General features: G+C 38.5%; 1 protein-coding gene across 1 annotated transcript; it reads right to left on the bottom strand.

Annotated features, from left to right (window-relative positions):
- Positions 1-626: 626 nt before the first annotated feature.
- On the bottom strand, positions 627-4,562 carry LOC135645037 (transcription factor SPATULA-like). Its single transcript, XM_065163067.1, has 8 exons — positions 3,828-4,562; positions 3,650-3,751; positions 3,486-3,551; positions 3,343-3,408; positions 1,336-1,647; positions 1,163-1,232; positions 920-1,068; positions 627-848 (listed from the first exon to the last, which is right to left on the bottom strand). The coding sequence occupies exons 1-8, from the start codon at positions 4,056-4,058 to the stop codon at positions 831-833; spliced, it is 1,014 nt and encodes a 337-aa protein (XP_065019139.1). The 5' UTR covers positions 4,059-4,562; the 3' UTR covers positions 627-830.
- Positions 4,563-15,566: the final 11,004 nt, after the last annotated feature.

Raw genomic sequence — 15,566 nt, 5'->3', positions numbered from 1 at the left:
AGATGAATAGCACCAAACTCTTTTGCCCCTTCAAAAAGAAAAGAAAAAACACTGAAATCTTCATGTCTTTTTGTATATTATTGTGAATAGTACCAAAGCATGTGAGTTGAGTGCAGGTGGAATGGGAAGTGACCTCAGCCTGTAATGACAGGGGAGACAACCAATTGGGGTAGAGCACCTGCCACATCCACTCACATTGGTGGATGATTTTGATGATGAGTCGTGACAGGTTGACATGATGGGTTTTGGCCAAGTTCCATTTACTTGCAAGGCCACGAGAGAGACCTCACAAAGTATGTGACTTTGATGTTATTTAGATTCATGAGGCAAACAACTTAACCTCACAACATTATTTATTTGCATACAATATGCATGTATATATGCGCATATGAACATTATATTTGAGTAGAGTAATATTATAGTTTAGCACTCTTCCATATGATAATTACATATTTTGTTCTATGCATATAGACATAATTGTAATTCACCTCCTCTGTTTAATTGGTAGGTCATCAAAAGGGAATATATTATTGTTTTGACCCAAAAAATAATTATGACATTAAACAAGTTATTCCCTCCATAAAGTTGTGATTGCCATTGAACTGTTGATCAAAATGGATCTCTTCATCAAATGATGCTTTCTCTGAACATGAGAGGTGTCTGTTTCATCAATTTACATATTAGATGTCTCAGTGCCAAAGAAATGTTCAAAAACACAGTTGCAGTTCTTGACATGGATAAGTCCAAAATCTTGTTGGCTTGAAGGCCTCAGTAGGAATCAGCAAAGATTCCTCTGTGTATCAGGTACACTTTAGAAATCTTCCTTGGCATCAGCTCCAGTCTGTAAGCTGGTCAATTTCATATATGACACACTTATCAACATCAGACAGTGCTAAAAGGAAGAGAAGGAAAAAATTACCCATGCAGATTCTGGATGAAGTTTTTCCTCATCGGATAGCATGCCTTCTGTTCTCTCTTCTCTGCCAAACATGCATTCTTTGAGATGGTCAATACCGATTCGCCTACCCAAATGCTTCACATTGATAGCTATGGAGCTCCTCTCATTTCCTTGGAGAAGCAATGAGATGAGGAAAACAATGTCTCAGCGACAAGAATGGAATAGCCACCAAACGTACTGGTTGAAGAATCTAAAATAATTTACCTATGTGGCTCATTGTGTTATGCGCTGCAGCTAATTGCATGTGGGCCGACACATCACCTGAGAACATGTCCTTCCAATATACAAGCAAAAAGATTCATGTTAAAACTCCACATATATGCATAATCGAATCGTTCTTCAAGATAGACTTTGTTCCGAAGCAACAAGAATTCTACCTCACAGGAAACAGGCACTTGGAATGATGCATGATGAGAGTGTGAGGATGTAAATAGCGAAGCCTCAGGCTTCGTCACATTGATGACACTCGCCTCGATGGTAGATTGGAGGGAGGATGTCCACCGATTTGACAGATCAAATGAAATCTGAGCAGCTGAATCTTGGTTCAGGGGTAGCAAGCCTGTTCCTGTATTCATTGCCATATCACTATTCAGACCAAAACCAATACACATTTGGGAAGTTTGCAAAGGCTGAAGAGCTCCGGATAGATACATCGAGTGGAGATTAAGACCATTCCTCATTGACAGAATCTGCAAGAAAATTAAAACAATGGATGATGACTAATGATTGAGCTTTAGCATAAAAATAAAGCTAGGAACAGCAAGGTTGATTGAGAGCTAAGAGGATATAAATCAATTTGAGTATATAGTCTTTAGATGTGCTCTTTGCTAACTGAAACGAAAGTCGAGGTCCATTTGGATGCTCAATTTCTTGGTCTGTCAGTGAACTCCATACAGAAAAAAAGCAGGACGAACGAGAATTGGATGAATTGTAAAGTCTATCTGCAGATGTTGAAATAACTTCTCCAATGACTCTTGGACTGGGAATTCAACAGAAATATAAGGTTTCCATGATTCTATCCTCGCTGTTCCGTTCTCTCTCCTACTAGAGTCTTGGCTCTCCTCAGAGCCTTTGTTCTATTCTAATATAGAGTTAATTAGGTAGACGTAGCATGGTTAATCATACATGAAACCCACTCTTAACTTTATTTAACATGATCCTATGTATCAAGGGTGTGCATCCAACAAGTTTAAGTAGCCAGAATTGAAGCAAAAGAAGAGAAAGTGATGGTGGAACTACAGAATTTCCAATCTGAAAAGATCTTTATGGCTCAAAGAGGACTGACTCATGGTTCCAAATTATCATTTCGACAATGATAGTGAATTAGCTGCAATGAGCAAAAAATGAATTGATTTGTTTGGAGTTTGGACAGATACACAGCAGACTTATGGAAACCATAACCATTAAGAGTCTCTAAGGTGTGTAATTCCAAAGTGGTGTCAGGAACCAAACACCCTAAATACAAAAAGAAAGAAATAAAGAATCACATAGAGTAATATATTGGAGATAGAGCATGAGGCACAATTTTATTCATTCTCTATCAGCGCAATAGTGAGGCATATGTACATTTAGAGGCTAGAAGTTTTAAACAACATTAGCCTATGGAACGTATCCAATGAAAGAGACACAATGACAAAGCCAATGTACAGCCAGTAAGTCCGAACATCAGAAAACCACCAGTTTCCCAAACATCAACTCTTTTGTCTTCCAATGTTTATCAACTGAACCACATAACTTCCTTGTGGCTATTCGAGGCTTGTTTTCTGAACCTCACTACGTTTTCTTCACTTATCATCTTTGGCTCCCAACAAAAGGAATCAAATTCGAGAATATCATTTACCAATAAATACTAGACAGATGCATATGGGAGAAATTTTACCTGACATTTCAACACAATCATGATCGTCGGCGAAGTTGACAGGGTACAAACTCTGTCATTGACAGCGGATCGATCAGTCATTTTTCATATCTGATTTAAGTTGATTATATAATGTAGTTCTTTAATATTAAAACATTGCAATGTGTTATCATGCAAGATTTTTCAGAACTCTATCTTTCTAATCCAAGAGGTTGTAATTTGGTGCTCAAAGGAACCACAACAACAACACTTAACAATTTACAAATACACCTCAATGCAGCTTTTGTGAAGCTCTGCAGATTTTGTTAGTAGTAATTTGTGGAATTGGCATGCTCGACAAATCTCATTAATCTTCTTTATCATTTATGCTCAAGGAAAATATATTCCAAGCAGAGAAGACCAGATGATGGCGCATTTCACATGCATCTAAATAAGATTACACAACATAGAAGGAAAGAACTGACAATAGATTGGCAAACATCATCTAAAAATTATAGAAAGGAGAAATTTGACAGTAGTTACCGACCTGTACTTGGAGTTGCAGTTGTTTGAGGTATTCAATGGCCTCATCAAGCATGGAAGCCTTATCCGTCTGATATAATGCACAATCTTTCAGAGACAAATCAAGAACACTTGACTAAAACAACGAAAATTCGTACACAATTGCACCTTGTTTGAATTGGGAATAAGATTTTGCAATGCCCTCATCTTCTCATTGATTCTGCTCCTCCTCCTCTGCATTCAAAAGATTATATCACAAGAACCATTTATCTCAGGTAGAATGTCCCAATTAAATACATAAAAAACTATGAAAAATGAAGACCTCAGATCACCTTTTCAGACATGTTGTGAACTGCTGCTGCCCTGCTTCTCTTCGAGCCAGAGCTCCGGCGAGGAACCGGCTTTGCAGGCTCCTCGAACGCCTCCACGCCCTCCTACGAACCACAAACAAACAATCGATCAAGCCACAGCCCGATGACTGACATGCTGAAAACATGCATGGCAAACCACCTCACTCTCACAGTCGAGAGAGTCAAAGTCGTGGTCCTGAGACTCCTTCCCACTGCTACCACCATCACCACCAGCAGAAATGGGGTAGGAAGAAGAGGAGGGCATCTGTTCAGCCTCACGAGAGAAAGATCCAACAACACAAGCAGAAGAGCAGGAGATCTTCTCCTGATCTCCTTGGAAAGAAGTGTAGCTACTGCCGCAGCCGTAACGCGTGCGGCTATGGTCATCCATCACAGCTCTGACCAAGCTGCAACAGCAAAAGGCAAAATGAGCTGAAACAAGTGCAGCAATGTGCAAAACCAATGCCCTATTTGCTCTAAGCTGCTCTGCAAGTTCCTCAACCAGTGCTCTTCATTACACTCACACCACTGACAGCTGCAGGTTCTCGAGGCCGGACCCAAATACCCAGTGAACACATGAGGCAGTTGTCGAAGTCTTTGGTCTACTGCGAAAAGGGTGAAAGTACAGGAGAAGAACATGGCAATGGCTGACATCTCCTGCTCGAGGTGTACGATGGATGTCTGTGAAAGGAATGGGGTTAAAGCAGAGAGAGAGAGAGAGGGGGAAGGGGTCACGTTGCAGCAACTGCTCGTTGACGCGATGGGTCTTCTCCTGTGTTCCCGACATGCCACGGAACTGCCACCGATGTGAGGGGTGGCATCATCGCCATCACTCCCCGCCTCTGCTGCGCCCGAGGACAGCGACGTAACGGGCACAGACTTTGATGACATGGGATCTCGCTTGCTTCCGTTGGGGTTCCCGAGTGAGCGAGAGAACACCGACTCGGCTCGAGGATGAACTCCAAAACCCCTTTGATACGTTTAATACTGGGCTGCTATTAAAGAAAAACATTAATGATTTTCTTTTACATATATTTTTTTTTATAAATACGACTTTTAAAAGAACTCAGTGATGCTAACACGTTCATCTAATAGCTGGAATAATCTTTCTTACAGTCTTGTTATTGTTATTGCTCATATTTATTCTTCTACAGTTATAAAAATCCATCGATTGAATCGGAAAAAAAATAAATAAACATCATGAATTTACCATTTAAACATTAAAAAAAAAGGGGGCTTGAAATATTACCTGATTCTTGGATATTACTGGCAGCGTCCCAAATATGGTGGGTGATATGATGAATATAATCCTTGTCCATTCGGCTTTAAAGTTTAAACCAAATCAATCCACCCCCTTCTTCCTCCATTCATTGCCCTGCCAACCTCGACGCCTTCTCTCTCCTCCGAGTATGCCGCTGCCCTGCCTCTCAACATGTTTGCATTGACGCTGCTGTCGCCGCACTCTTTTGCCTTCCCGCCACACTCCCCTCTTTCGTTTCCTTCGTTGTCGTCACTCTCCATCTTCCATCACACTCCCTTCTCCATGCTATTTACAAAATTTGAACAACAACAAGTCGATACCAAAAAGAAAGCTTGCCTACATAATTCACCAATGGGAACTGACGAATGATTCCATTTTGATCCTGCAACTACGGATCAAAATGAGTTCTCTGACTCCATCCACGAATAGCCCTTTCCTACTCGAGCCCCCTCACCATGCCCAAATGCTAGGTCGGCTCTGATACCAAATATTATAACTCGGGCCTAATAGGCTTAGGCTAACTGGCCTATCAACTTCGTTTGGTCTAAACCACTGATCAAAATGCTTAAGCTGAAGTTGATAGTAGTACACTCATCAGACTCTTATAAGTCAATCTTAATCCTGCCCACTTTCGATGTGGGACTAATCAGGGGTGTTACAATCACCCTCACTCAAAGGCTTGACGTCCTCGTCAAGCCCCAACATAACCCAAATCAAACCCTAGCATAGTGCATGTGAGGCATAGCCCAATGGTGGCTCCACGTCGTGACGAGTCCTCTGACTCCGTCTACGGGCAGCCCTTTCCTACTCGAGCCCCCTCACCATGCCCAAATACTAGGTCGGCTCTGATACCAAATATTATAACCCACAGGTCCCAGGATCGAAACCTGGCTCTAATACCATAAAAATTGTCACATCCTGGATTTTTATTTTTTTCATATATTTTCACACAGGCCAAATAAATAAACATCACTTTATTCATCATCTATAACTATTTATTACGATTCATTTATTCATCAAATTACAAATAGAAAAGTTAACTTCAAGAGTCATCCAAGTGGCTCTACCTAGCAGTAGAGGAAGGTTCGCTCTCCACTGGAATCCGATTTAGTACTAGAGGGAGGCTACTCTGAAAATCAAAAAACAAAGAAAATTCAGCAATGCTGAGTAGGAACCCTAAAAGTCAAATCAAAATAAATACATGATCAAAATTCAATCAATCATCCCATTGGCGTATATCAAGTACCCGAAGGAGCACTCCCCCAACAGCAGATGGAGAGGCTTTATCCTACGGGATTAGTTTGTGTTCTCCCAACAACGGATGGAGGCAAACTCATATCACACTCCCAACAGCGGATGAAGTGGTGTCCCACACCCGCCAAAGTGGGGACACGTTCCTCCCAACAGCGGATGGAGGAACCGTCCAGCCGCCACGTCTGACGGCCCGCTAATCCCCGAAGGGAATCACCCTACCTGCTCTCAACAGGAAAATAATATAATCTCATACTGGTCATGTCCATTTCGGGATGAAATAACATATTTAAAACATCTCTTTCAAAAATTATCAATATCAAATAATATAAATTAGCCCTCAATTGACTTGAACTCTAGTTTAATCGATTCAATTGAACTCGATTTACTAGAGCCTAACTGAACTGATCTCTAATCCGTATTTAACTGGTCTGGAACCACCCTAGACTAGTATAATTTAGATTAGATTAAGTTCAATTTAGGTTAAACTAACTTGAATAAGTCAATCAATTCGGAATCACCCTGAATTGATCTAGACTAATCAAGTCTAGTTTAGTTCAATCAATATTTGGGCTCAAGTTCAACAATAATATTGGGCTAGATTGAGCCAATCCATCTACTGGTCATGTGCATTATACATGATTGAGCATGCATTACATAAAACTGGCTCAGCCTTGGCCCATGGACTAGTCATAGCATATACCCATTAACAACATAAATAAAAACATAATAATGCATTAAAAGATAGATGAGAAGAAAAGCTTTAATACAAAGAAATAACATTCTTAATTTGACTAGAAATCATAAGACATTAAAAGAGGGACTAGGAGATAAGTTTTAATACAAGGAAATAGCTTTCTAAATTCAAATAAAAATCATGTTTTCAACACATAAAATTTCAATATATTCTAGTCACATTTTAAATCATTCAAAATAATATATTTTAAATTTCAGATCAAAGAATATCAAAAAAAGGGATTTTAGATAACATATTCTAGTCTAACAAGAATTTAATCCAGATAAGATTAAAGATAAACTGTAATACAAAAAATATATCATATAAAACATATACCTTTTTAACATATTTAATTCTACAATAAAAACTTTAATCATGGGTCAAAGAATATTATGAAAACTTTAACTGATTATTTTAATAAAAAAATTTGACATTTAAAGAATTGATACACATTTTTCAAACTATAAAACTTTCAACATTTAAAGAATCAAAATAAAAACTAAAACTTTTAAGAAAGGTAGGGAAACCTACCTCTTGTCAGGTGTAACTCCTCGTTCCTCGCGTTGCGCGTTGCCAGGCTCGACTAGGTGAGGAACGAAGGAGCCACCATTGAGTTAAGCCCTCATCATGGCGTGGAGCCACCATTGAGTTAATCCTCACATGCCCTATGCTAGGGTTCGATCTGGGATATGTTAGGCCTTGTGGGCAATGTGTATGATTGACTTATATGGGCCTCATGAGTGTACTACACTAACTCCCGCTTAAGCATTTTGGTCCGCGGTTGAAGGACCAACTTAATGCCACTTTCGATGTGGGACTAATCAGGAGTGTTATAGTATCCCCAACTCAATTAACTTGACGTCCTCATCAAGACCTGCATGTGAGGATTAACTCAGTGGTCCTACTCGAGCCCTCTCACCCTGCCCAAATGCTAGGTCGGCTCTGATACCAAATGTCACGACCCGAGTCTGGCCAATAACTCCATTTTGGTCCTGCAATCACGGACCAAAATGCTTAAGCGAGAGTTAATGTAGTACACTCATTAGGCCCTTATAAACTAATCATACACATTGCCCACTAACCCCAACTCAATTAGCTTGACATTCTCGTCAAGGCCCAGGATTAACTCAGTGGTGGCTCCACACCGTGATGAGTTCTCTGACTCCACGGGAGTTATCGTAGTACACTGATCAGGCCCTTATAAGCTAATCATACACATTCCCCACTTCCGATGTGGGACTAATGGGATGTTACATTATCCCCAACTCATAATATTCCCCACTTCCGATGTGGGACCATTAAATTTGTCACATCCCGAATTTATAAAAAGAATAATAAATCAATAATTTATTATCCATAATTTACATAATAAACTCCCTCCTTTTCTTTTCATTTGTCTTTGAATTCAAATCATTGTCTTTACAGTAGTAGATATTCTATTAGCTAGAAAAATGACATCTTCTTTACAGGGTCACAAGTCTCTTCCACCCAAGCTTCAAATCTATTACACAATAGTCGATTACTCTGAAAATAAATATAAAATAAAAATACATCAGCAACCACACATGCTGGTAGGAACCTCAGAAAAGTTATAAACATAATCTTCAATATTCATGGAATATAAACAAATATCAATAATTCAATATGAAAATATATCTATTCATCATAAAACTTATGCATCAGAAAAATGATGATAATTTCTTGCATAATAAACAAAATCATGCATCAGCCACATACAACACATACATAATAACAAAGGCGTACATCACCCAATGGTGCGCTCTCCCAACAGCGGATGGAGAGGCATATTCCACGGGATGGATTTCTCCCAACAGCGGATGAAGATAATCCATATCGCACTCCCAACAGCAGATGGAGTGGTATCCCTCACCCGCCCAAGTGGGGACACGTTCCTCCCAACAGCGGATGGAGGAACCGTCTAACCATCACGTCTGACGGCCCGCTAATCCCCGAAGGGAATCACCATACCTGCCCTCGGTAGGGATACATAAACATCCATGATCATGCATTTACACTCATTCAATCACTCATGCATACATCAAGAAATCAATATGATTAAATATTATGAGAGACTATACTTGATGTAAATCTACTAGACTATGTTCATTGGTGGCTCCGCACTATGATGGGCCCGTAGCTCCTTTCACAGGTTGCACTCCTAATGTGAACTACTAGTCTAGTCACATCTACTACATGATACTTATCATATCAATATCATAAACATAGAAAACCAATAATCATTTTCAAATGACATCTTCAGATAAAATCTTTAAATTCATCATATCATAAAAGCATTAAATATCAATATCTCAATAGTCCTCAATCAATCAAAACCCTAATTGGAATAGCTCAATTGACTTAAACCAAACTCAATTCGATTATGATCTAACGGAACCAATACCAAATCCTTATGGAACCAGTCTGGAATCACCCTAAACCGGTCTAATTTAGATTTGATTGATCTCGATTAGGTCAAATAGGTTTGAACCAGTCAAGTTAGTTTGGAATCACCCTAAATCAGCTTTAACTTATCAAACCTGTTTGATTTCGTCAATTAATGAGCTCAAACCAAAGAGAAGGAGATTGGACTATGTCGTATAGTACTAACCCAAACCGAACCAACCCACATGAGTCTTGGGCGGGTCATATACATTGCATATACCTGTTCCAAATATTAGGTTGAGTTGAGGTACGACGGGCTATATAAAAGGAGCGATGATATATCTAATATCAATTGCGTAGCTTGGCAGGCTTAACTTCATGGACTAGGCTAAGCTTCACTTATAAGTTGGGTTGGGCCTTACCATTAAATTAAGTCATGCTTGGCTCACGAATTGATCATAGACACATGAGTTGGGGTCGTATCTGACCACCTAGACTGAGTTGTACCTAGCCACATAAGCTGGCCCATGCTTAGCCACATGGTTGAGTCGTACCTTACCATATGAGTTGGGTTATACATGGCCACATAGACTGGATTGTATCTAGCCACATGAGTCGGTCCATGCCTAACCACATGGTTGGGTCGTACCTTACCGCATGGGCTGGGTCATACATGGCCATATGGATTAGATCGTACCTAGCCACATGGGTTGGGTCATGCCTGACCACATGGGCTAGGTTGTACTTAGTCACATAAGCTAGGTTGTACATGATCACATGGTCTGAGTCGATTCGATCTGATCGATCAACTTGACTCAAGTCAGACCCCAATTAGACTCCTCTTATCAAATTAGATTTTAATATTTAAAATTATTAAAGAATTATTCAAATACATTAATTAAATCTTTAAATTCATGATCTAAAATTTAAAACTAATTACATTACAGAAATTCACACATAATTCTTGAAATATAGATATAACTAATTAAATAAATTAGAACTATTATACTAAATAAGAATTTTAATAATTAAATCAATATTAAAATTCACTTAAGCTTAAAAGATCAATACAAATCAAATAATTAGTCTAACATCATAAATCAATTATTATTATTCAAAAATTATGAAATTTCGAAATTAAAACATCATTATTATGACTCGAGCCTGATAAGCTAACTGGCCTATCAACTTCGTTTTAGTCTAAACCACTGACCAAATGCTTAAGCTGAAGTTAATAGTAGTACACTCATCAGACCCTTATAAGCCATTATTAGCCTTCCTCGTCAAGCCCCAACATAACCCAGATCAAACCCTAGCATAGTGCATGTGAGGCGCCCTTTCCTACTCGAGCCCTCTCACCCTGCCCAAATGCTAGGTCGGCTCTGATACCAAATGTCACGACCCGAGTCTGATGAGCCAACTGGCCAATAACTTCATTTTGGTCCCTGGCCAATAACTTCATTTTGGTCCTTCAACCACGGACCAAAATGCTTAAGCGGGAGCTAACGTAGTACACTCATCAACTTCGTTTACTACTCATCAGACCCTTATAAGTCAATCTTAATCCTGCCCACTTTCGATGTGGGACTAATCAAGTGTGTTACGCCCTATGGTGGCTCCACGCCGTGACGAGTCCTCTAACTCCGTCTACGGGTAGCCCTTTCCTACTCGAGCCCCCTCACCATGCCCAAATGCTAGGTCGGCTCTGATACCAAATATAATGACTCGGGTCTGATGGGCTAATTGGCCTATCAACTTCGTTTAGCTAAACCACTGACCAAAATGCTTAAGCTGAAGTTGATAGTAGTATACTCATCAGACCCTTATAAGTCAATCTTAATCCTGTCCACTTTCGATGTGGGACTAATCAGGGGTGTTACAATTGGTATCAGAGCCAGGTATCAGAGCTATCTAGCCTAACTAGCCTAACCATCCGGCTCTGATACCAAAAAATGCTAATTATACATATTCCCCACTTAGTGTACTCGTGACATTTTCAGTGCAAAAATGTAATATGGTATCAGACTCGTGATACCTGGCTGATACCATTTAATGCTCATCAGTGCATTAAATGATAATGCCTCCAAATTTTCAGTGCAAAAATGTAATATCCCATTAGTCCCACATCGGAAGTGGGGAATATTATAATTAGCTTATAATAACCCGGGTCTGATGAGCTAACTGGCCAAAATTTTTCACATCCTGGAATTTTTTTTTTTTCATATATTTTCACACAGGCCAAATAAATAAACATCACTTTATTCATCATCTATAAACATTTATTACAATTCATTTATTCATCAAATTACAAATAGAAAAGTTAACTTCAAGAGTCATCCAAGTGGCTCTACCTAGCGGTAGAGGAAGGTCGCTCTCCACTGGAATCCGATTTAGTACTAGAGGGAGGCTACTCTGAAAATCAAAAAACAAAGAAAATTCAGCAATGCTGAGTAGGAACCCCAAAAGTCAAATCAAAATAAATACATGATCAAAATTCAATCAATCATCCCATTGGCGTATATCAAGTACCCGAAGGAGCACTCCCCCAACAGCGGATGGAGAGGCTTTATCCTACGGGATGAGTTTGTGTTCTCCCAATAGCGGATTGAGGCAAACTCATATCACAGTCCCAACAGCGGATGGAGTGGTGTCCCACACCCGCCAAAGTGGGGACACGTTCCTCCCAACAGCGGATGGAGGAACCGTCCAGCCGTCACGTCTGACAGCCCGCTAATCCCCGAAGGGAATCGCCCTACCTGCTCTCGGCAGGAAAATAATATAATCTCACACTGGTCATGTCTATTTCGGGATGGAATAACATATTTAAAACATCTCTTTCAAAAATCATCAATATCAAATAATATAAATTAGCCCTCAATTGACTTGAACTCTAGTTTAATCGATTCAATTGAACTCGATTTACTAGAGCCTAACTGAACTGATCTCTAATCCGTATTTAACTGGTCTGGAACCACCCTAGACTAGTATAATTTAGACTAGATTAAGTTCAATTTAGGTTAAACTAACTTGAATAAGTCAATCAATTCGGAATCACCCTGAATTGATCTAGACTAATCAAGTCTAGTTTAGTTCAATCAATATTTGGGCTCAAGTTCAATAACAATATTGGGCTAGATTGAGCCAATCCATCTACTGGTCATGTGCATTATACATGATTGAGCATGCATTACATAAAACTGGCCCAACCCTGGCCCATGGACTAGTCATAGCATATACCCATTAACAACATAAATAAAAACATAATAATGCATTAAAAGATAGATGAGGAGAAAAGCTTTAATACAAAGAAATAACATTCTCAATTTGACTAGAAATCATAAGACATTAAAAGAGGGACTAGGAGATAAGTTTTAATATAAGGAAATAGCTTTCTAAATTCAAATAAAAATCATGTTTTCAACACATAAAATTTCAACATATTCTAGTCACATTTTAAATCATTCAAAATAATATATTTTAAATTTCAGATCAAAGAATATCAAAAAAAGGGATTTTAGATAACATATTCTAGTCTAACAAGATTTTAATCCAGATAAGATTAAAGATAAACTGTAATACAGAAAATATATCATATAAAACATATACATTTTTAACATATTTAATTCTACAATAAAAACTTTAATCATGGGTCAAAGAATATTATGAAAAATTTAACTGATTATTTTAATACAAAAAAATTGACATTTAAAGAATTGATACATATTTTTCAAACTATAAAACTTTCAACATTTAAAGAATCAAAATAAAAGCTAAAACTTTTAAGAAATGTAGGGAAACCTACCTCTTGTCAACAGGGTGTAACTCCTCGTTCTCTCGTCGACAGGGTGTAAGCTCGACTAGGTGAGGAACCAAGGAGAGAAATTTCTCCCTTTAAATAAGAGGAGGTGAGCCTCTATTAAGGGAAATAAATTTTAATTTTCGTATTTATTTAATATAAATTATTTCCATTTAATATACTAACAAATATGATATCATCATATTTGGAATACTTACTAGTTATTTCTTTAATTCATATCAACAAATAAGGAAGTAGATTAAGATTTCCTTAAATTATAATAACAAGTAAGGAAAGAAAATCAATTCCTAACTTAAATATTTGATGTGATTACATTTCTCCCCTCCTATAGGAAATTTGGTCCCCAAATTTAGCTTACCTTAATAGAATAGATGAGGATACTGCTCTCGCATATCTTCTTCTCTTTCCCACGTTGCCTCTTAGTATGAATGGTGTTGCCAACAAATCTTTACCAAAGGTATAATTTTGTTCCTTAGAACATGTTCTTTCCTTTCCAAGATCTGGGTTGGTTGTTCTCTAAAAGTGGCATCATCTCGTAGTTGTAGAGGTTCGTAAGAAATGACATGTGATGGATCCCTGATATATCTTCGAAGCATTGACACGTGGAATACATCATGGATGCTAGCCAAAGCCGGGGGCAATGCCAATCTGTATGCTACAGGACCAACCTTTTGTAAGATCTCAAATGGGCCAATAAATCTTGGGGCTAACTTTCCCCTTTGACCAAACCTCATAACTCCCTTGGTTGGCGACACCTTTAAGAAGACGTGCTCACCAACTTCGAACTCTAGATCTCTTCGCCTTCGATCTGCATAACTTTTCTGACGACTTTAAGCTGTTAATAATCTTTGGCGTATAATTCGAATATTATCAGCATCTTTTTGAATTAATTGAGGCCCCAAAAGCTTCTGTTCTCCTACCTCATCCCAATATGCAGGTGATCTGCACTTTCTTCCATAAAGAGCTTCAAATGGAGCCATCTGTATGCTAGAGTGATAACTATTATTATAAGAAAACTCAATTAGATGCAAGTGCATATCCCAACTCCCACCAAAGTCCAAAGCACATGCTCTTAAGAGGTCTTCAAGAGTTTGTATTGTCCTTTCAGATTGGCCATCAGTTTGAGGGTGAAAAGCTGTACTAAATTTTAACTGCGTGCCCAAAGATTTTTGTAGACTTCCCCAAAATTTAGAGGTGAATCTTGGATCTCTATATGAGATAATGCTAACTGGCACCCCATGATATCGAATGATTTCCTTAATATATAAGTTTGCTAGTTTATCCAATGAATACTTCTTGTTAATAGGAAGGAAGTGAGCAGATTTAGTAAGTTTGTCTACTATTACCTAAATTCCGTCATATCCTTTCACAGTCTTGGGTAATCCTATCACAAAATCCATAGTGACTTGCTCCCACTTCCATTCAGGAATCGAAATCCTTTGCAACTTTCCCGCAGGTACTCGATGTTCTATCTTCACCTGTTGACATATCAGACATTTAGAAACAAACTCTGCTATATCTCTCTTCATACCACGCCACCAATAGTTTTGGCGTAAATCTCGATACATCTTAGTAGTCCCGGGATGGATATTAAATTTTGATCTATGTGCCTCCTCTAATAATTGCATCTTTACTGGATGGCTTTCGGAAACACAAAGTCGATTGTGGAATGTAATAGAACCATCTTCGGCTTGGAGGAATTCAGGTCTAGATCCTTGAGCTATTTCCTTAACTATCATTTGAAGATATGTATCTTCCTTTTGACCTTTTTTTAACCTTTTCTACCAAAAATGATTGTGCCATCAAACACACAAGAAAACCTTTATTTGTCTCCGATAAAAGTTTAAGTTTTAAGTCTGCTATTTCCGTTATCATAGAATTCCTTTGAATATTCATATAGACTACAAGATTGTAGGTATTTCTGCTTAAGGCATCAACAACTACATTAGCTTTCCCAAGATGGTAGTTGATATTAAAATCATAATCCTTTAGAAAGTCCAACCACTTTCTTTGTCTCATATTTAAATCTTTCTGTGTGAAAATATATTTGAGACTCTTATGATCTCATATAGATAATGCCTCCAAATTTTCAGTGCAAAAATGTAATATCCCATTAGTCCCACATCGAAAGTGGGGAATATGTATAATTAGCTTATAAGAGCCTGATGAGTGTACTGGCCAATTGGGAAATATGTCACGAGCCGGATGGTTAGGCTAGATAGCCAGGTATCAAAGCTATCTAGCCTAACCATCCGGCTCTGATACCAAAAAATGTCATGACCCGAGTCTCATGAGCTAACTAGCCTATCAACTTCGTTTGGTCTAAACCACTAACCTAACCATCCGGCTCTGATACCAAAAAATGTCATGACCCGAGTCTCATGAGCTAACTAGCCTATCAACTTCGTTTGGTCTAAACCACTAACCAAAA

Source organism: Musa acuminata, chromosome BXJ3-8 (assembly GCF_036884655.1).
Source record: "Musa acuminata AAA Group cultivar baxijiao chromosome BXJ3-8, Cavendish_Baxijiao_AAA, whole genome shotgun sequence".
Classification (NCBI taxonomy): Eukaryota; Viridiplantae; Streptophyta; class Magnoliopsida; order Zingiberales; family Musaceae; genus Musa; species Musa acuminata.
Note: the sequence above shows the minus strand (reverse complement) of the source record. Positions and strands in the feature narration are given on the sequence as shown.

Coding starts and splice junctions, on each gene's coding strand:
- LOC135645037 (XM_065163067.1), bottom strand. CDS start 4,058: ATGGATGACCATAGCCGCACGCGTTACGGCTGCGGCAGTAGCTACACT. Junction 3,752..3,827: donor CTCTCGACTGTGAGAGTGAG/GTGGTTTGCCAT, acceptor TGTGGTTCGTAG/GAGGGCGTGGAGGCGTTCGA. Junction 3,409..3,485: donor TTATTCCCAATTCAAACAAG/GTGCAATTGTGT, acceptor GCATTATATCAG/ACGGATAAGGCTTCCATGCT.